Source organism: Alligator mississippiensis, chromosome 3 (assembly GCF_030867095.1).
Source record: "Alligator mississippiensis isolate rAllMis1 chromosome 3, rAllMis1, whole genome shotgun sequence".
NCBI lineage: Eukaryota > Metazoa > Chordata > Crocodylia > Alligatoridae > Alligator > Alligator mississippiensis.
In genome coordinates, this window is record NC_081826.1 from 72,670,832 (window position 1) to 72,694,485 (window position 23,654).

A 23,654-nucleotide genomic window follows, 5' to 3' on the forward strand; every position below is an offset into this window, starting at 1 on the left:
TAGAGTACTGTTAATACATATGCACAGTATTTTACTGCACAAGCGACTTAATTGATATCAATGCTGTATTATGCCGATCAAATAAAATGGACCAAACAGGCAGGCCCCTTTTTTTAGGTCTCCAGGTATATTCTCTTTGGGGACTGAGGAGTCAAACAAATATATAAACATTTAAACAAGTTGAATGCATTTTCGTATCACTACTGCACATGGTACATTTTGCATACTATACAGCTACTGTCAGGTGCATCTTTAACTATTTCTACCCCATACCCGACTTCAATGGCCCAGTTTTATCTTAAAATTCTATTTTTGTGTGTTGATGTCAGGGGTTAACTGTTTCTGTAAATGCTGACACCACATTGCAGCACATTTTAAACAATGGAACTCAGCTATGTCACACTTAATATTACATAAGAGCTTCTGTTTTGAACTGCACAAGTTTGCTGAGCAACACCAAAGGCAGCAACCTAAACATAAAAGCAGGGTTAACCAGTTTGTAGTTTCTCATCTTCCGTGGCAAATTTGATAGCATTCAATATAGAGAAAAATCCTGGAAAAGATTAGGTCCTAAAAAAATAACTGGTTTTCTTTCCTCATTCCACAAAACTAATATAGCATAAAATAGCATAATAACTGTTTTGAGCAATAAGTTGAGACAAATGTCATCTCATTGGTCAGCACCACTAAAAATCAGGATAGATAAATTTTCTCTTTAAAGGCATGACTTGGGGAGTAAAGGGCTGGAGATAAGTCCACTACACCAATGTCTGCTCCTGATGGTATTATTCATTTGGCAGATATAATGCCCCCTGGGAGTACAGAGGAGGGATTCAGCTCACCCTTTTGACAGGGCACATAGTGAATCAGTCCTTTCTTCCTCCACGGGGCTTGCTCTGTGGATCTGAGGACAGTAAGGAGGGCATGAGGGTCACATCCCCTTTGCTCTCCTCTTGAGAGTGTAGTACTCACACTGACACAAGACTGTCATAGTCCTTGTGCTTTCCAGGCAAAAAAACTAGAGAAGTGTCCGCCCACTGCTTAAAGGCAGGGAACAGTATTTTCTCCATCTTATTCCTTAGATTCCTGAGAAAAAACAGACATGATTCAAGCTTGATTCATGGCATGTATGATGATGATGATGGTGAAAAGAAAACTTTACTTCCAGGAGAAGTTAGCAGTTTGTTTAACCAAAGCAATACATTTAACAAAGGTGTTACCTGGAGCAAGCATTAGAAACTGGGTGTGCCAGTGACTCATGTAAGGAATAAGCAGCATATATTCAGAGCAGGTAAACATTACCTTGAGTCTAACTCAGACCAAGTGCAGGTATTAAATTGCCTGAAAGCTTGCAATTAAATAATTTTTTTTGCAAAAATCTTGTTGGTCTAATAAAAGATATCTTTACTACGAGTCCTAATTGGTATTAAACTGGGTCATACAGGGTGCGTTTACATATGCAATTAGCTAGTAGCTATAAACTGGCACAGTTTGCACCACATTTTTTTTCTCCTGGGTACAGTTTTTATTTACCCATGTGCTCAGGACCCCAGCAAGTTGATATGGGGTAGAGCAGCCTTGGGCTGGCAGGGAGTCCAGGGGATCAGCTTGCTAACCCAGGGCTGCTCCAGCCCAGCTCAACATGCTGTGGAGGGGCTGGCCTGGGCTCCAGTACAGGGCTAGCTGACTGGCAGCCCCTGTATTGTGGCACCCTCATGCCCCAGGCGACACCAGTCACTGTCTACACATACATTTCAGTGCATGTAACTACTCCACTGTAGGACAGTACTTGTCCTATACAGTACTATTCTACATCAGAGTTAATTAATTTACTGTGCCCTAATATGGGAACACATGTAGACAATGACACTTTACTGTGGAGCTTATTAGTCAGCTCTGCAGTAAAGCATATGTGCAGTTGCACCCACAGGGTTGCAACTTGTCATCCAGCCACAGAACTAAGCACATACAAGCAGTGGTGTATTATAAAAACAAAAGTAATCAGGTGTTAGAGTTATCATTTTGTTGTGAACTAAATAAGTTGGCAAAAAATGCTATGATAGAATTGGCCTGGGCAATTCCAGGAAATGTATGTTCATTCTTTGACAGAAATTAAGGCAGGATTGTTAATGGCAGGCAGTAAATCAATTATACAATGGTAGCTGCAGAACTGATAAAGGCAATTCAGTAACAGTTTAAACCCTGCATCTCACATACCCATGTTTGAACATTAGTATTAGTTTCTGAGATAGGAATCAGATAATCCCTAAGCATGATATCCATAAACATAACTCTCCTCCTCACCAGAAGTACCTCTGGAATCAGAATCTGCTACCTAAAAGCACATCAGCAGTTTGATCATTCTGAAACATGAATCAGTGACTTGGCAATGAACCATTCTGAGTTATTGCTGGTGAAGCGTGCAGTACCTACCGTTATTTTGTGTACAATGGGCATGTACACAAAATAACAGTAGGTACTGCATGCCCTGTGCTCCCTGCCCAGGGGCTGGCAGGGAGCACAGGGCCAGAAGACAGCTGTCTCTTGGCGGGGGCTGAGAGATTGCTCCCTGCCCCTGGGAGCTGTCTGCTGCCAGGGCAGACTCTGGTGGAACAGCCCAGGCAGAGACAATGCCCCCTGCCCCAGCAGCTGGGAGCTCCTGGCCCCAGCTCCCCAACTGAGGACACAAGTCTAGGAAAGAGTGCAGGGGAAGAGCAGGTCCCACTCTGAGATCATGGAGCAATCTCCTAGGCCCCACTTCATGATCACAGAGTGGGAGCTGGGAGATCCCTACTGCAGGAGCAGAGGGTCATTGTCCCTGCCCAGGCTCTGGTAGCAGAGCCTACCCCAGCAGTAGGCAGATCCCAGGTGCAGGGAGCAACCTCCTGTTCCCTGCTGCCTGGCTGACCAGGGGCAAATTTGCTCCTGGTCAGTTGTCTACACGTGCCTTATTGCACAGTAATTACTTGGCAGTTAATTTGCTACCGCATTTGCAGGTAGCAAATTAACTGCTAAGTAGAGCAAATTACTGCTCACTAGGAGTCTGCACATGTTGATGCAGATGCTTACTATGCAGTAATTTGCTCTACTGCACAGTAAGTACCTCGTGTAAACACGTCCAGTGAGAATAAAGTCAACATTTTGTTAACTTTAGTGTACTCATGGTGTTTAACATTTATGCCAAAGATCACAATAATCACATGTAGCCTGGGAGTACTTGGGTTTTGTTTCTCCCTTCTCCAACTGGAGGGGATTGTTAGCTGGCAGATGTGCTGTGAGTGAACTGCACGCTGCTCACAGTTCCCTCCATCCCTAGAGAATCAGGCCAAGACAGTTATATGACTTAACTATATACAAATGTATTAATATTAACTTATTACAGAAGAAATAAACATAAATGATAAACATATGTACACATATATATAATATACAGATATATAATATGTACAATTGGGGTGATGGGGCGTACCTAGAGAGTAGTGGTGGACAGGTCGTACTCAACCTGGCGAGATGTGAGCAGTGGGGTACCTCACGGCTCAGTCCTCGGGCCCGCACTGTTCAACATCTTCATCAGTGACTTGGACGAGGGGGTTGAAAGCACGTTGTCCAAGTTTGCTGATGACACTAAGATGTGGGGCAAGGTGGACACACTTGAAGGGAGAGAGAGGCTGCAACTAGATTTAGACAGACTACAAAAGTGGGCAGATAAGAATAGGATGGGGTTCAACGTAGATAAATGCAGGGTGCTGCACCTTGGGAGAAGGAATCCACAACGTACATACAGGCTGGGGAATTCCCCTCTTGAAAGCACAAAGGCGGAAAGGGATCTCGGAGTCATCATTGACTCCAAAATGACCATGAGCCGCCAATGCCAGACCGCAGCCAGCAAGGCCAGCCATACCTTGTCATGCATCCAAAGATGTATCTCAAGCCGGTCCAGGGAGGTGATACTCTCCCTCTATGCAACTTTGGTCAGGCTGCAGTTGGAGTACTGTGTCTAGTACTGGGTGCCGCACTTCAAAAGGGATGTGGCCAGCCTGGAGAGGGTTCAGAGGAGGGCCACCCGCTTGGTGAGAGGGCAGCAGGACAGGCCCTACGAGGAGAGACTGAAGGACCTGAACCTGTTCAGCCTCAGCAAGAGGAGGCTGAGGGGGGACCTGGTGGCTGCCTACAAACTCATCAGGGGAGATCATCAGCAAATATGATTCTCCCCAGCACCACCTCGGGTGATGAGGAACAACGGTCATAAGCTGATGGAGAATAGGTTTAGGTTAGAGATCAGGAGGCAATATTTTACAGTTAGGGTGGTCAGAATCTGGAAACAACTTCCTAGGGAAGTGGTCCTCGCTCCTAACTTGGGTAAATTCAAAAAGAGGTTAGATGATCACCTGTCTGGGGTCTTGTGAACCCAACATTCATTCCTGCCTGTGGCAGGGGGTCAGGCTAGATGATCTGATCAGGTCCCTCCTGACCCTAGCTACTATGAAACAATAACTTATAGGCAAATTCTATATGGCCTTATACCACGGATCTAAATTCAGGTAAGTCATAGATAAGTGATAAGGGAAGGTCCCAACTGGGGTTGCAGTCATATGAACACTATAATAATGAATCAAATCACAAAACAAGGCATTCAAATTAACAAAATATGAGAAACTGTTTACATAATATAAGGTGCATGGACACCATTCAATACCTCACCCTAATGGGTGGGGGCACTCCAAAACCCCCAGATATCTGGGTCCCCCTGACAATGCTCCCAAGGGGTAAAGGATCCCCAATGCTCCCGGCCCTTTGTGGTCCCAGTGGGGATGCTTCCCAATAAAGCCGCTCTCTTCCCTCTGAAAAGTCTGGCCTGGGTATTTCCGCCCTGTGGAAACCCCTTTATCCTGGTAACTCACAACTCTGGGGCCAGGGGGGTGGTCTGCATCCCCTCAGACTAGGTCGCTCCTTGCAGTAGGAGTCTCCCAGGCCTCTGGCTCCCTCCTGGGCCACCTGCCTGCTGGTAGCTCCAAACACTGTTGCGTGCTCCTGGGGGCTCTACCTTCTGCTCAGGGTTCATAGATTCATAGATGTTAGGGTCGGAAGGGACCTCAATAGATCATCAAGTCCGACCCCCTGCATAAGCAGAAAGAGTGCTGGGTCTAGATGACCCCAGCTAGATACTCGTCTAACCTCCTCTTGAAGACCCCCAGGGTAGGGGAGAGCACCACCTCCCTTGGGAGCCCGTTCCAGACCTTGGCCACTCGAACTGTGAAGAAGTTCTTCCTAATGTCCAGTCTAAATCTGCTCTCTGCTAGCTTGTGGCCATTGTTTCTTGTAACCCCCGGGGGCGCCTTGGTGAATAAATCCTCACCAATTCCCTTCTGTGCCCCCGTGATGAACTTATAGGCAGCCACAAGGTCGTCTCTCAACCTTCTCTTGCAGAGGCTGAAAAGGTCCAGTTTTTCTAGTCTCTCCTCATAGGGCTTGGTCTGCAGGCCCTTGACCATATGAGTTGCCCTTCTCTGGACCCTCTCCAGGTTATCCGCATCCTTCTTGAAGTGTGGCGCCCAGAATTGCACGCAGTACTCCAACTGCGGTCTGACCAACGCCCTATAGAGGGGAAGTATCACCTCCCTGGACCTATTCGTCATGCATCTGCTGATGCACGATAAAGTGCCATTGGCTTTTCTGATGGCTTCGTCACACTGCTGGCTCATGTTCATCGTGGAGTCCACTAGGACTCCAAGATCCCTTTCCACCTCTGTGCCACCCAGCAGGTCATTCCCTAGGCTGTAGGTGTGCTGGACATTTTTCCTCCCTAGGTGCAGCACTTTGCATTTCTCCTTGTTGAACTGCATCCTGTTGTTGGGTTGGGGACCTGAGCTGCCTTGCATGGTCCCAGGGCCTGGTCCAGCTTAGGCTCACCATGCAGCACCTCCTGCACTGAGTTTCTGGTCTCATGTCGGGGGTGGGGGACCTGAGCCACCTCAAGTGGCTCCCAGGGTCTCAGTCCATTGAGAACCTGCTGTGCAGTGAAGCCTGCACCAAAGTCCCTGTCCACATGCCAGGGGTTGGAGATCCGAGCCACCTCAAGCAGCTCCTAGGATCCCGGTCCCATTTCTGGACCATGCTGTGCACCGTCTGTGTACTGACTATCTGGCTGCATACCAGGGGTCGCACACCCGAGCTGCCACGTGCAGCTCCCAGGTTCTGACTCCGTGCACCAAGCTCTGCAACATTCACCATGCTCCTCATGGTGGGGCTGGTGACACGGACACTCACTGCAACCATCTGGTGATGGGGTCTTTGGGCTCTTCAGAGCAACTCTGCCCCACTGACCAGCTCTTGCCAGCTCTTCTTCTGCCTGCTCTCTTCTTCATCCCTCAAAGCAGCTGTCCCTGTGCCAGACACACTGCTCTTTTATAGCCCGCAGAGGCTCCGCCCCTGGCTTATAAATGGACCAATCAGGATGAAGTAGGTACAGTCTTCAACCAGGTCCAGGACTCTTTGCCTCTCCCAGGTAGGGGCAGGACAACCCCCTCCCCAGACATTACCTGATTGGTGGAAAGGCTCCACCAATCACAGTGGAGATTTTCTGAGCCCAGTGTGCCAGGCACATTTTAGAAACAATTTTAAATTGAGTGTTTTGATCAAAGGGGAAGTTAAAATGGAAAATATCATTGCCAAGTAGACCAGTAAAAGACCTGTACATTTTGGCTCCTTTTTGGCGGACCAACAGTACAATTTGAGAGAATCATAGAAAGTTAGCGTTGGAAGGGACCTCAAGAGGTCATCTAATCCAACCCTTTGGTCAAAGCAAGACCATACACAAACTAGATCATTCCAGCCTTTGTGAAGATTTGTGAACCAGGTTTTGTGAAGATGGGCCTTAAAAACCTCCAAGGATGGAGATTGCACCACCTCTCTAGGTAGCTTGTTCCAGGGCTTCACCACCCTCCTAGTGAGAATGTTTTTCCTAATATCCAACCTAAACATCCCTTGCTGAAACATGAGAACATTGCTCCTTGTTCTGTCATCTGCCACTGCTGAGAACAGTCTAGCTCCATCGTCTTTCAGGTAGTTAAAGGCTGCTCTCAAATCTCCCCCTCAGTCTTCTTTTCTCCAAACTAAATAGTTTCATAGTTGGTAGGGTCAGAAGGGACCTTGACAGATCATCAAGTCCGACCCCCTGCCATGACAGGAAAGAGTACTGGGGTCAAATGACCCCAGCAAGGTGTTCGTCTAGCCTCGTCTTAAAGACCCCCAGGGTAGAAGCCAGCACCACTTCTCTTGGAAGTTGGTTCCAGATCCTAGCCTCCCTGACAGTGAAGTAGTGCCTCCTGATGTCTAGTCTAAATCTACCCTCTGCCAGCTTGTGACCGTTATTTCTGGTCACTCCTGGTAGTGCTTGGGGGAACAGGGACTCCCCCAATGCCTGCTGGTCCCCCCTGACCAGTTTGTAAATGGCCACCAGATTCCCCCTCAGCCTTCTCTTGTGGAGACTGAACAGGTTCAGGTCCCATAGCCTCTTCCCATAAGGCCTGCCCCACTGCCCCCTGATCATGCAGGTGGCTCTCCTCTGGACCCTCTCCATGTTGTCCACATCCCTCCTGAAGTGCAGTGCCCAGAACTGGACACAATATTCCAACTGCGGCCTGACCAGTGTTTCATAGAGGAGGAGGATCACCTCCTTGGGCCTGCCTGAGATGCATCTGTGGATGCATGACAAGGTACGGTTGGCCTTCCTAACTGCATCCCCACACTGTTGGCCCATGTTCATTTTGGCATCAATAATGACTCCAAGATCCTTTTCTGCCTCTGCACTGACAAGAAGGGAGTTCCCCAGCCTGTAGGTATGCTGCTGGTTCTTCCTCCCCAGGTGCAGTACCTTGCACTTGTCAGTGTTGAAACCCATCCTGTTCTCATCCTCCCACCCCAGCAACCTGTCTAGGTCTGATTGCAGCTTATTCCTCCCTTCTAGCATGCCCACTTCCCACACATCTTAGTGTTATCTGCAAATTTGAACAGGGTGCTTTTTACCCCCTCGTCCAAGTTGCTGATGAAGATGTTGAACAGTGCGGGCCCGAGGACCGAACCCTGCACAACCCCACTGCCCACATCCCTCCAGGTCAAAAATGACCCATCCACCACCACTCTCTGGGTGTGGCCCTCCAGCCAATTAGCGACCCATTTGATTGTGTAGGTGACAACGCCACAGTCCCCTAGTTTTTTAATGAGAATGGGGTGAGAGTCAGCATCAAAGGCCTTCCTAAAGTCCAGAAAGACTACGTCCACTGCTACCCCTGCATCTAAGGATTTTATGACCTAGTCATAGAAGGCCACCAGGTTGGTCTGACAGGACCTGCCTCTAATGAACCCATGTTGGTTGCCCCTAAGCATAACCTCCCCTGCTGGCCCCTTGTGGACATGCACCTGGATAATTCTTTCAAAAAGCTTACCCAGGATCAAGGTAAGATTAACTGGCCTATAGTTTCCTGGGTCCTCCTTCCTTCTTTTTTTGAAAATGGGAACCACATTGGTCCTTTTCCAGTCCTCTGGCACCACACCAGAGCACCAAGAGTGCTCATAAAGCCATGCCAGGGGTCCTGCAATGACCTCTGCTAATTCCCGCAACACTCTGGGGTGGAGATCATCAGGACCAGCCGATTTAAATATGTCCAGTCCCTCCAGAAGTTCCCTGACTAGATCCTCACTGACCCTAGGTCTGGGTGCGCCTCCCCTGGGGCCTATGGAGGGCCCTGTGGGGGGGGGGGGAGGAGGCACGACCCAGTCCCTTCTCAGGAAAATGGAGACAAAGAAATTGTTAAATAGGTTAGCCTTGTCATCTGGTGTGATGACCGGATTTCCTAGCATGTCTTGCAGAGGCCCCACATTACCCAGTACCTTCTTTTTACCCCCTATGTATTTAAAAAAGGACTTCTTGTTGTCCCTGATCCAGATAGCTAGTCCCAGTTCCACCTCCACCTTGACCTTTCTGACCACCCCCCTGAAGCCCCGAGCAACTGCGGTACAGTCCTCCCTGGTGATGGCCCCTCCCTTCCATTGGATATACGCCTCCCTTTTAGCCATGAGACGTTCCCGTCTCTGGGCTAAATAGACCCAGTCCACTCAGCCTCTCCTCATAAGTCATACTCCCCAACCCCCGAACCATTTTTGTTGGTCTCCACTGGACTCTCTCCAACTTGTCCACATCCTTTCTATAGTGGGGGGCCCAAAACTGGACACAGTACTCCAGATGTGGCCTGACCAGTGCAGAAAAGAGGGGAATAATTACTTCCCGCAATCTGCTGGCAATGTTCCTGCTAGTGCAGCCCATGTTGTTAGCCTTCTTGGCAGCAAGGGCACATTGCTGACTCATAACCAGTTTACTGTCCACCATAACCCTCAGCTCCTTTTCTGTAGAGCTGCTACTTAGCCAGTCAGTCCCCAGCCTGTACCAGTTCATGGGACTCTTCTATCCTAAGTGCAGGACTTTGCACTTGTCCTTGTTGAACCTCATGAGATTTCTTTTGGCTGGATCCTCCAATTTGTCCAGATCACTCTGAATCCTAGCCCTATGCTCCAGTGTATCTACAACACCTGCCAGCTTGGTGAGAATAACAAATCTGCAAATTTTGCTAAATACCTGGCCACAAGGACATGAAAAGGAAAGGAATGGGTAGAGGTAGGAGGGCTGACCAAGGGAAAAAGTAGCAATGGTATAATATGCAAGAAAGAGAGCAAGTAAATGCTGAGGTCTCTTCAACATACTCTCCAATACTGAGTAAATGGCTCAAGTAATCAGACAAACATGATCAAAAGGAGCTGCAATGCATATCAAGGTTTGGAAGGCATTCAGAAGGCAGAAATCAGAGTCCATCCCAGGTGCTAAACTGCACTGTTAAATAGCACTAGAAGATGATGCTGGAAGTGTCTGATTCCACTGAAGTTCAGTTAGCCTCACAAGACTGTATTTCTATCTTCTTATATTCTTCTCAGCCCTCCTTAACATTTGGACTGGAACATAAGTGGCCTCAGCTTAGCCAAAACAATAGAGTTGCACCCACATATGCCAGCTATGAATTGGGCCTACAGAGTTGAGAAGCAAACAAATATATTGGACTTGACAGGACAAAACAACATACAAAATCTCTATCCAACATATCCACAATGGATTGGATATGTTGGAACTACAGCATATGGTTCCCTAATACACACATACATGCACACACAGCAGTCAGAGATAATCACACACTTTCAAAATAGAAAGGATTGTTAAAGAATAAAATTAATTTTAAAAGTTCACAATATTGCTAAACTAAACCCATGCTTAATATTCTTTCCACTTTTTATAAATAATGTAAATGCATCTGTGTGCCAAGAAAGTCATGTTTGTGGAATTAAGGCAGGGCTGTTAATGGCAGACAGGGAATCAGTTATATACAATGTTCTGACAGGATAAACAAAAACATTATAGGTTGATTCCTGGCTACTGTTGTAGTTTGAGGTTGGATCAATTTATCTTGCTGTCAGATCAGATATCATGTTGGTCTCTCAGTGGTATTGACTCACTAAAATGTTGCTGTTTGCCAACTGGAATGCTGTCAAACATATGTCAGATTTAGCTCTTGCAGTGCAATGCAGATGAAAATACTCTCACAATCACACTGTACTGCTAACAATTTCTTGCCCTACCATAAGCATCACATCTTGAATTTGCTCTTTCATTTTCAGCATTGACCCAACCATGTTGAATCACTGAACAAGTCAAATGTAAGCTGGCATTTACAAATCTATGTTCACATCCAGAACATTTCACACATTGTGGGAGAAAAAAGTTGACTTGTTCCCTAGTAACCAAAATGCATATGAAAACTCTTATTGGCTAGGTACAGACAGTCAAAAAGCCCAAGGCTGAATCAATTCAATCTTTGCAAGTTAGCCTAAACTGCACAGATTGAAATGATAAACAAATGAACAGACATTCACTTTTGATTCTGGAAATTCAGCCACATGCTTGTTGTGGCTCAGGACAGAATCTGAGAGGTGCTAGAGCATGCCTCCCTGCTCGGCTGGAGCAGAAAGTTTGGGCCTTGGCTAACCTGCCCACCCTGTGAGGTGGGGCTTGCCAGGGAGGTGTAAAGCATCCTGGGATTCTGGGGGGCTATGAGTTAACTTGAATCTGGAGGGGATCTGGCACAGAGTTCAATAAACCAATTTAACCTAAATCAGATCTGAGACTAATGTCCTTCCAGGTTTATCTGAAACTAGTTTCGGGCATTTTGAAAGCAGTTTATGTGCACTGAACTTCTGTTGCATTACAGATTTGAACTACTTTCCAATCACTTGTACCAGTTTATGTGCAATTTCTGTCCCTAGCCCTAGCCTTTCTGTTATAGCCCAATGGCTGCAAAAACAACAGCCAGTGTTATATGGAATTTGTCTTCCTGGCAAAAATGCAATAAATGGTGTGGCAGAGAAGAAAAACTGGGTCTTGTGGTTAAAACTCTGTGCTGGGAGTCCGGCAATCTGGGTCCATTGCTGGCTCTGCTTCAGACTTTTGAGAAGCCTTAAACAATTTACAATCCCCCTATGCCTTAGTTTCTCAACTCTACAGTTTAATAATCCCGTAAGGATATTAGAAATTTCTTGATGCACTTGGAAATTCTCCAATTTCAAATCCAAGCTATTATTATTCAGGAGGACTCCAATATATTCACCTTGTTTGAATTTAGCTCAGGCCAAGTTCCAATTCCCCATAATTTGAATGACAGAATGGGAATAATGGATTCTAATTCTCCCAAATGACTTCTGCAAAGCAAGTGTCATTGCTCAAGGATAAGGTAATGTCAGTAGCAGTTATCTAATCGCCCTTAGACACATATGTGAAACTCCTGCTGTTGACAGCCATGGAAGTTACATAACCACAGTAAGGGAATATATCCTTACTGATCTGATCGCACACACCGCTGATGGGAACAGCTATGGGCAAAAAAAATGGCCCCACAGTATGCCAACCTTTTTACGAGCCACCTGGAAGAAGACTTCCTCAAGAACTGCACCATCAAACCCTTGCTATACTTAAGATACACTGATGACATCTTCATCATTTGGACTGAAAACCTGCAATCTCTGATTGAGTTCCATCAGAAATTCAACAATCACCATCCCTCCATCCGACTTTCTTTAGAATACTCCAGCACCAACATCTCCTTTTTAGACACAATGATCAGTATCCAGAAGGGTAAAATACAGACCACAGTATACAAGAAACCCACAGACCAACATACATATCTGCACAGAACCAGCAATCACCCTAAACACACCAAAAAAGCTGTGATATACAGCCAAGCCCTCAGATACCACCACATTTGTACTGAAGAGAACACCCAGGATTGCCACCTCACCAATCTTAAAAAGGCTTTCACCCAGCAAGGACACTTGTCCAGAGAGATAGATCACACGTTTAAAAGAGCCACCCGGATACCACGTGAAGAACTGCTGCAGTACAGAAGAAAACCCCCCACAAATCGCACACCACTGGTTATGACATATCACCCCTCCCTTGAACCTGTACAGAAAATCCTCAAAAAATTGTATCCCATACTAGAAAGAGACCCTATTCTTAAAAAGATCTTCCCAGAGCCACCCATCCTAGCCTTCAAACAAGCACCGAACCTCGCCAACCTCATCACCAGAAGCAAACTTCCTCAAGCCCAGAACACACCAAAAGGATCCAGACCGTGCCATGACAAGAAATGCAAAACCTGCCAACACATCTCCACCACCCCCACAATCACTACACCCCACAACAGAGTCATCAGCATTCTGGATCTTACAGCTGCACCTCCAGAAATGTAACATATCTCATCCAATGCACCAAATGCCCTGATGGAAAATACGTAGGAGAGACCAAACAACAACTGCGCACCAGAATGAACGCACACTGGAAATCCATCAAAGACAGAAATACCCAATTACCGGTAAGGGCACATTTCTCACAGGAGGGCCACTCTCTCTCCAATCTCTCAGTCCTGATCCTCAAGGGAAACTTACACAACACTTCCCAGAGACCAGCCTTTGAGCTCCATTTCATCAACCTCCTGGATACTAGAGATCATGGACTAAACATAGACACTGGATTTTTTATACATTATAATCTGCCTGGCAACTGACTCCCCAGCCCAGCCCCTGGCTTCTTTACTTGTCATTCCATCCAGGAAGAGCACACACCAACTGCTGAAACTTCCTTAGCCTGACGAAGGGTTTTTGAACTTGAAAGCTTGCTTAATAACTATTCTCCAACTATTTGGGTTGGTCTAATAAAAGATATCAAATTCACCCAAGGAACCTTGTCTCCTTACTGACCTGTAATCTTCTACTCATCTAGTTTTATGTACATCAATTAAAAGACAGACATTATACAATAAAGGAAAACCCCACTTCACAGTATTCATCTTCTGCAGTCACCCAATGCAGACAAGAAATGAGATCGTAAGGAGGCATGAAGAGGGCAATGTTGAGGGTCTTTTAAAGTTCATAAAAGTGTTGAGATAACAGAACTGGAGTGGGACTAGATTTCAGTATTCTGGGCCAAAGAGGTGGCCAAATGAATGAGCTATAAAAACTCTTTACTCCAACACAAAAACAAGGCATTTGTTGAAGTTCAAAACCCAGCCTGTTAAATACATGAAAATATGTTTGTTTCTTGTGAGCTCTCTAGCTTGCAGTATAGTAGAGGTTGACATTGGGATGCAAATCTAAACTTCATGTAAATTTTGTTAGAGAAGGATTTGTTTGTATGAATCTGGGATTTTAGTCTGGGCTATAACAGTGAAGTGTTAAGCAAGCTCACCAAATCCAAGTGTGCTTAGATTCAGAGAGCTAGGAGTCTAGTATTTGGATTAAATATCCAAAGGTAATCAGATCATCTGAATTTCTTAGGAGCTGCCTATTAGCAGGTATAATAAAAAGTGCTAAATGAGCTTCCCACCATATAATTTTACCAAAAAAACTTGAATCTTTATTTAAAGCTCCCCTGCCTTTTCAATTCTGAAATAATATTAAGTACAGACTGCCAATTCTGTTAATTTATGGTAAACTTTGAGGAGTTCTGAAGGAGGGGTGCAGCTTAAACTTCTGCAGTCCCCATTTATGTGAGACATATTGTCAGCATTTACTAACCTTAACAGCATTGCCATCAGTGCAGTGACAGGAAAAATCCATTCTCTTTACAATATTTTTCTTGAGTGTAACAGACAGTAAGTATATTTACTTATCCATCTGTGTTGATGTTCATTATATCTTAAAAAAGTATTTTTAGTAAAATTACATACTTTGCCATTGACCTGGGCATGAGCAATTTTGGCCTGGTACTTTTGTGAAAGTGAAACTTCCTCATACAGCTTATATTAAAAAAATGGCCATAAGTACTTATTGTGGCCTGAGCTTATGAATCAAGTTTGCTTTCTTAAGGGGGTGCAAAGACATTATCTATAAAGTACTAGGTTTCAAAATAACTTACACAGATGTCCCTTTCATGGTATACCCATGATATTCTCATTGGTGTCAACAGGGCCTGTTCTTGTATAAAAAAGCAGAACTGATTCCATAACATCTTAATAAGTAAAATGGAAATTAAGGAACTCTTATTTCAAGAGGAACTTTCTTAGTAGCAAGATAGAAGAGAAAGCAAAATTGTATCTGCCATACATAAAGTTTTTGTAACCTGTCTGCCTTAAACTCAGGTATTGGGTAAAGGGCAACATTCAGATGAGGTAGCTCTCCAGGCAAAATCCATCCCTGGTGTAATTCTACTGAAGTCACAGTGCTTAACACAACTGCTAGAGGCTAAGCTTGACAACCAGTTGATGAATTTCCCATAAGTCCACATGATCAACAGGATTTCAGGGAGCTCGTATGTAATGGCTGAATTCCCAAAAGTAACAGATTCACTGACTACACTAACTTACCTCCTGAGCCCCTGCAAATAATGAAAAAATCTAAGAGAACCAAAAGTATTTCCATGCTGTGAGGCTGAAGCTGGTATGCAATGCTAGAGATATTATATCTACTGTACCACCAAAACCACCCAGGGTCTAGCCATGATGCTTGTATTTTCCAGGTGTCTGAACCCAGCCAGATCCTTGAATTGTAGCCAACAAACTTGGCACTGCTTAACATTAACTGTAGAATTAGAAGATGTTGTAGCCAGTCAAACAGAGAGACTCTAAGTAGAGAGGATATATATTTATAAGGAATTAAATTAACCCTACCTAAGAATCAATTTGTAATTTCTTCTAAGTTTATACAAACCTTGACCCTAAAAATAGGTCAGGTAACAGATACTGGAATAACTTTCACAATATTGTAGGACACTTAAGCATTGGCTAACTTTCTCCTGCAACCCTATCAGCCTCTTTTCAAGTCTTTTGTGAGTCCAAGAGAACTCCCACTCCTTCCATTCCTGTACCTTCTAGCAGTACCCCGATCTATATCCCCTAAAACAGACAGCCACAATCTGCTACCCACAAAATTAAAAAGCACAGGTCACATCATGACCACCTTTTAAGCATTAAATATGGCAAAGGTGGGAGGAAGGAGGATGTTTTCTGCTAGTATGGTCAGAGAAAGTTACCTCAGAAATGACGCTACTTCACTGGAAATGCTGTTTCAATTTTACCTCATTGTGAGTTATGCTAATATTCAAGCGAGTCCTAGGAAATTTATCAGTATCCGAGACTAGGATATTGGTTGATAGGCATAAGCACAGACCCAAGATCATTTAAAACCCACTTTTGTGAATTCTCTGAATGGCTGTTCCCTGAATGGGAACGAGGATGTCCCATGAGGTTTGGGCCTTTTCTAAGTCCTCACCATATACAACCATACATCTACCATTAAAACAGCCTTGATTCACAGATGAAGAACAGTAGGCAGAATCTGAAACTAAGCGAGACAGCCCTTAGGCTGGTATTGTTCTTTAAAACACTTTGAAGAGGCTGAAGCCACACTGCAGTCTCCTTTAGTAGAAGGTATACCTCCAGAGGCGGTCAATTTAGATCAGCATGTAGACATGCTCTGACCTTACAGCATCTGCGAGTAATACTTTTTATCATTTCCATTTGACCAGCAAAAACTGTCCCACCCTGGATAATGAGCTGACCTCAGTGACACATTCTTAGTACATCTTGTCTGGACAACAGCAATATGGTACACCTGAGTCCTTTAAAAACTCCAGCTAATATAGAATGCTGCAATATAATACCTGCAAGCATATTACTTCAACAAATTACCTTAACTGTGAGTGTATCAAGCCTGTCCTCTGCTCCTTCCCCTGTATTTCTATGAATATGTTGTTAAGTTCAAAGTCTTGGATCTTATCTTCAAGGCAGTCAATGGCATAGCGCCCTCTAAAGCTCTGGTATACAAACCATGGTCAACAACTCAATACCTCGAGCACATGGCACTTTCTGACACAAGGATAAAGCTCACCTGAACAGAAGACAGAGCAGCTAAGGAGGCTGGTTCAAGACTTCAGAACAAACCCCTTATGTGAGCTAGGGATCACAGACTGCTCCAACTTCAAGGTGCACTTTTTTCATCTTGTTCTCTTCACTGTATACACTGCAATGGTGATCATAAACACCCTTCTCCAAAAAAATTAAACTGTAACAAAAAAAGAGACTACTAAAGAGAGAACCAGAATAGAATGGCCTAGAAGGAAGGGCAAAAACAGAGTGGAGTAGAGGGCTAAGGCATATCACTTTTGATTCTTCCATGTTCTTGAGAGCTCCTTGAGAAGCACTTCCAATCCTACTGTTTCATATATGCCAAAGTCAGAACTGATCTCTCACATGCTTGCTGCTAGCAGGGGGCTCCCTCAAGACCGCTTCACTGCCTCTTTTCTGGGTTTAGCATGTTCAGTGTGGGAGTAAGTAGACTATAGCCCAATCCTTGAAAACTAGTATGCTGTATTTGGTACAGGACCAATTGGGGCTGGTAGTTTTATACTGATTTTATACCCCTAATCATGGTGGGAAGCAAGGTCTAGCTTTCTGCTGGACAAATATGGTCTTAACTCTTTGAAGGTGTATCCAACTGTCCTTGGCCCTAAAAGAACTATTTTAACAACCAGGGAGAGCTGTAGCATTGCAGTACTTGAGTTATGCCCTATTTCCTGGCCCTGCTTGTGTCCTTTTCAAAAAAAACAAACCATATTTGCTAGTTTTTCTTTACCATATAGATTTTTAATTATTGGAAATCATGAAGACAGTGTAAATCTGTGGCATAAGGATGAAAGATAAGCAATGAAAGAAATGAATAATTCTTACCCATCAGCCTAGATGACTTACATATTGGTAACTGATGGCTATTTCACTCTTTTGAATCATCCTTAGAGAATGATGACATGTAAACTGAATGAAACCCAAATTAAAAAGAAGTAACAAAAAAACCTCATTGATAAATTCAGTGTGTATGAAATAATATAATGTGCACCTTATGAAAAGAACAGAATTATTTACCAATGCATCATTAGTAACTGGAAGGAAAAATTCTGAATTTTATATTTTGCTATAATTTATAAAGACAGCTTAATTATTATTAAAGTTTAGTAACAAATGCTACTGCAACCATTGATAAAGTCCGCATTCATTATTTGTGGTTACCGCTAAAATCTGGCACTTTAAAACTGTTACTATGTGTTGTAGCAGAGTCTCTTTACAGTAAAACAGAAGGTTCTATCTACCATAAATGGAGAGGGAAGGATTATTACAGCCCAAGTCACAAAAGTCGGACCAGAGTTCGATCCACATTTTGAATTCTCCCCAAGACTAGGATTATTATACACTTGCCAATGTGTTCAGTACTGTCAAGGCCAATGCTACCCCAAAGAGCTTGCACTCTAACCTGCTGAAGAAAACAGGATAAGCATCATGGTGAAACCCTTCTTAGGCAGGGGCCAGATTCTCCCATCTGTAATAAAATAAAGCAGTACCTTATTTTGACAGCAGACCTACCAGCTTAGATGCTCAACTAGTGTTAATCAGTGTAGTGCCGTGGGAAGTCAGCATTACTAGGAAGGTCAGAATATGGCACCAACCTGTGAGCTGGATACAGCTTGATTTAATAAAGCTAATAAGCTAACATTCCTGTGACTATCTCACTTTGGAAAGGGGGCAGAAATAATGTCCATTACCTAACTTAGAAGAAATCATATAAAGAAGAACTTTTTTCTAGCAGTGAGTTCTAGTAAGAGAAACCTCACCAGCTATGAAAGCACTAGAACCACTGGCTATAAATTAATAAGGAAATTAAAGTTTAGTTGCTCAATAGTACCAGCACCAGTATTTGGGGAAAAAGTTTGAACACTGTGTAGAGACATCAGAAGTGAACATAGGAAAGCATATTAAAATTATGAACCTGGCTATAATTTTCAGCAGATCAACATTCATTATTAGATGAAAAATTAAATCTCCACAGAATAATCATTCACAGAAAATCACATCTGAATAATGCCAGAGGCAGAAAACCATACCCTAGAAGTACAGACTCTTTTAACCCATGGAGAATTTTCCAAAGACACTCAGGAAAAATATATTCTTACAGAGTGAATATGCCAGGCAGAGCAAATACAGCAGTTAGAAATTTCTACCTCTTAGCCTATGCCTGGAAAAAAAAATCAGTAAGCAATGACATCAAATGTGGCGTAGTTAGCAAACAGCCACTTTGTGTACCTAGAATTTCAGACTCCAGGCAAAAATAAGAATTATCATCATTAAAAGACAATAAGATGCCACAACCTATTAACTTAATCTGTTGCAAGTGAAGGACCTAATTTCATTCACAGAGGTTAGATAAATGACACGTTTGCACCAGTGAAATCAGTCTGTACACCAGTATATATATATATATATATATATATATATATATATATATATATATACAATCCCTACACCAGCATAATTTACTTGGATGCAGAGAGAGTTACCCTGGTGTAAATCAGGTATAAAACTCAATCAGCATAACTTATTTATGGGGAAAATATCAGAGGTATAACAATACTGATGTAAATTACTTGAATCTAGTATAGTGTTACCCTGGGATGAATTACGGGTAATATTAAAATGATGTCTGTTTGTCTCCTCTGGATCCCAGCATAATTTGCTTGGCTGTACAAAACTGATGTCAAGTACAGTAATGTAAACATGTCACATATCCAGGTCTCTTTGTAAGCAGGAGTGAGAAGAACCAAAGTTAGGCAAGTTGTTCTCCTGGCCAAAACCCGTGTAAGTGACATTAGACTCCACATAAATAAGCTACAGAGAAAATGTTCAGACATTCTGTAAAAGACACCAGTTCATAGCAGGTTAACCTTGCTACCTGCAAGCTTATTATAATCTTGATTATTGTCAGGATAATTCTTTCCTGTTGTGAACTATATCCCAGCTTTAATTTGGGCTTTTATTTCTCTTTCTGTGTGACTTGTGCCAATCTCCCTGCCACACTTCGTGGTATCAACTGAAATTAAGGGGATGTTTGAAAAAATAATGTTATTTTGATTGTCCTGTGTCAGACGCTTTGTTTGTATTTTATTTTTCCTTTAAGTCTAATGAACATCTCTTATGGCTTTGAGCATGAGAGTTTATAAGAAGAAAAAAAACATATTGAGGCTCTCTGATTTCAGCTGATGGAAGTCTTTATAGGCTACACATGACACACCTAACAAAGAGCTGAATCCTGACCCTTCTGAGTTCAGTGAGAATTTGGCTGTTGATTTCAATGCATCTAGGATCTCCCCTAATGCATTTAACAGACACAATGAGAAATATCATCAAGAAATAGAAACAGCATCCTACTTGCCAATAAGTCCAGATTCTTTGGCTGCTCACAAGTGATACTAAACTATTACATGATATTCTTAGGATGTTGTACAGGTGGGTGCCTTGCAACACTGTATACTACTAACAAAGTACAAAACCGTGTTGGAGAGCAAGGATTTCTGCCTTTTAGCTTAATAATGATCAATTGGGTTATTAAAGCAGTCAGTTAAGATTATGAAACAAAATCAGCTTGGGAAAGTTGAGGGAAAGTCCTCATCATCCATCAACAGCAACTGAAAACTAGATGAAGAATTCTTATAAGAAGGGATGGAGAGTTTTCTTGCTGGTTTTCATTGTATGCTGGAGAGACGCTACCTCCAGTGACACTTTAAAATGCCTGATTTCCAACTTATACAAAGTGTGCTGCCACACACTTGAATATTCGAATGGGTATAAACTATGCTTTTAACCCCAGATTCTATTTCACATATTAGGTATATAAGCAGACATAAGCACCTAAGTATGATTCTATTCCATGGTGCTTGACTCAGTTAAAAACAGTTAATACAAAATATTGTTAGTTCTTCTCCTTCTCACTGCTTTTTTGTGAGAAGGAGAAGAATTTTACTTAAAATTAAGGATGATGATGATGTTTTACAAAGGTAGACACATTAATTGAATTCTAAGGATTTAAATCACATTTAAGTGCTCAGATACACTTAGATGCCTAAGAGATGGAATAGAATCCAGCACTTCACATAAATGGGAACAGGTGAGCAAGCCTGTATTCAGGCACTGGGTCTGGTTAAAGTGCATGGAGGAACAGGCTGATGCCTTCACATGGGATTCATTTGGAAAAAGAGCATGCGCTCCTTCACAAGGAGCTGGTCACCTCCATTTAATTGACTGATATCAAGTTATTTGTAAGTGGCCTTAGCCAAACTTTTAGAGGTCTTTTAGAGGTATCCTGTTGGCTACTGTTGGCTTATATTCAGTTTATGGTCTATTGGTCTTTTTCTTACTTTTGGCATGCTTGTAGAAATCACTTTTTTGCCTTTTATGTCCCTTGCAGCTATGTTTCAAATTGTACCTTGGCTTTTCTAATTTTTCCCTGCATGCCAATGTGATATTCTAATACTCTTCCCTAGTACTATGACAAAGTTTCCACTCTTATGGGATTCGTTTTTGAGTTTCAACTCATTGAACAGATTGCTATTTAGCCAGGCTGTTGTAGAACAATGAGGCTAAGGACTTCTTCTTGTTTGTTCCCCATACTTTTCACATTAGCATATAAACATTAATATCAGTATTAAAATTCAGAATTTTGATTAACATTCTAGTTCTGACCTCACATACAACAGTTTCATGTGACTAGCTCTTAATTGACTCTATTGAGTTACTTCCAATTCGCACCCACATCAAAGATGGACCAGCTCTGTGTTGCTCCCTCATCAGCACAGAACTGGGAGAATGTACTTTAAGTAACTTTGCACTTTCAGCTGAAAAGCACATGTTTACAAAGAAACCTTTTTTTTTAATTGTATCTACCAATTGGTCCTCCTTTATCTGCATACTGTGTCATATATAATGATGTCAATTTTAGGCACAGCTCTAATCAAAAGGATACTGGCCATGTCTACATAAGATGCTGACTGTGCAGTTATTACTGCACAGTCATTTGGTTCTTGCATACACAACTAATAAATGACTCTTCAATGTCTTCATCAGTGACTCGGACGAGGGAGTGAAGTGTACTCTGTCCAAGTTTGCAGATGACACAAAAATGTGGGGAGAAGTAGACATGCTGGAGGGCAGGGAACAACTACAAGCAGACCTGGACAGGTTGGACAAATGGGCAGAAAACAACAGAATGCAATTCAACAAGGAGAAATGCAAAGTGCTGCACCTAGGGAGGAAAAATGTCCAGCATACCTATTGCCTAGGAAATGACCTGTTTGGTGGAACGGAAGCGGAAAGGGATCTTGGAGTCCTAGTGGACTCCAGGATGAACATGAGTCGTCAGTGTGATGAAGCCATCAGAAAAGCTAATGGCACTTTATCCTGCATCAGCAGATGCATGACGAACAGATCCAAGGAGGTGATACTTCCCCTCTATCAGGCACTGGTCAGACCGCAGATGGAATACTGTGTTCAATTTTGGGCGCCGCACTTCAAGAGAGATGTGGATAACCTGGAGAGGGTCCAGAGAAGGGCCACTCGTATGGTCAAGGGCTTGCAGGCCAAGCCCTATGAAGAAAGACTGGGGCACCTGGACCTCTTCAGCCTCCGCAAGAGAAGGTTGAGAGGCGACTTTGTGGCTGCCTATAAGTTCATCACGGGGGCACAGAAGGGAATTGGTGAGGTTTTATTCACCAAGGCACCCCCCCAGGGGTTACAAGAAATAATGGCCACAAGCTAGCAGAGAGCAGATTTAGACTAGACATTAGGAAGAACTTCTTCACAGTTCGAGTGGCCAAGGTCTGGAACGGGCTCCCAAGGGAGGTGGTGCTCTCCCCTACCCTGGGGGTCTTCAAGAGGAGGTTAGATAGGTATCTAGCTGGGGTCATCTAAACTCAGCACTCTTTCCTGCCTATGCAGGGGGTCGGACTCGATGATCTGTTGAGGTCCCTTCCGATCCTAGAATCTATGAATCTATGACTGCACAGTAACCAGAGTTACTGCACAGTAGTGTCCCCAAATGGCTTTTGGTGATGCTGACTGTGCAATAGCTCATTACTACTGCATAGTAGCTTGTTACTATTATGCAATAGCATCACGTCACTTTGTAATGAGCTACTGAGCAGTCAGCATCTCATATAGACATGGCCACTGTGAGCTGAACCAGCCTAAGGAGAAGCATGGGAAACACTGGGTCTTTGAAATATCCTGGGGTCAAGATTTTTGCTTTCTTCTCCAGCAAAATTTCTATACCTTTTACTTCAGCTCATGTAGAGGGATGAGATAAGGAGGGGGACTCTTGCTCCCCTTACTGGCCACACAGTCCAAGTCACAATTTAGCATATCTCATTAATGTGACATCAAGAACGGACTCAGGGAAATTACTTCCTGCCTCTCTGTGAACTCTGTCAATTTAAAATTGTCATGTCATCCAGATGATGCAAATCCCCAGAACAAAATTTCTGCTTGAGGCTCTGATTACTCCACTTTCAATGATTTTGTTGACTTGACTACACAAATGCACCACACTTCCAGCAAAGCTTCCTGCAGCATCACTTAATTTAGCAAAACCAAACCAAACCCCATTTATATACTGAATGTTTGAATCCTGCTGCTAACTATTCTCTGTTTTGGAGGAAACCTATTTTGAACATGCCTAGTGGGTTAATTCTCCAATTTTCATAGAAAACAATCTTGTACCTTGAATATATCCACGCTGTTGGGGTTAAACAGCTGGTATTTCCCAGATCCCAAAATAATTTGGCCAGAGGCCTTGTTTTCTCCATAAGCATAAAGGGACACTGTTGCTGTAGTGCCTGCTGCTTCAAAATTTCCAGTGACTACAGTAATCTTCCAGTCTCCTTCTGCAAAGTAAAAATTAAATGAAAACACTTTTATTGCAGTATCTGCTACATAGATAGTGAGTGAGGTGCGTGATGCAGCTGATGTTCAGGGACCTGTTAACTGCAGTATACCCCAGTAGTAATTGTGTTAGAGAAGCAGTGCCTGAACTGCAGAACATTGCAAGTTCAGGATGAAAAAGCAAAGTTGTTCCTCTTCACCTCCCCCAAATTTTCTCAGTTTACAAAATTGGGCTGGAAGTCTCACATGACCCATCTGTAGCCCAGAAATGTAACAAGGGGAAAAAAAATATTGGAATATTTCAAA

General features: G+C 43.3%; 1 protein-coding gene across 1 annotated transcript in view; it reads right to left on the reverse strand.

Moving 5' to 3' along the window:
- Positions 1-23,654, reverse strand: part of RP1 (RP1 axonemal microtubule associated) — a 354,720-nt gene that overhangs the window by 160,097 nt on the left and 170,969 nt on the right. Inside the window, exon 26 of the mRNA XM_059724092.1 lies at positions 23,187-23,350. Within this exon, the coding sequence (XP_059580075.1) occupies positions 23,187-23,350 (164 nt within the window). The remainder of the gene's footprint in view (positions 1-23,186; positions 23,351-23,654) is intronic.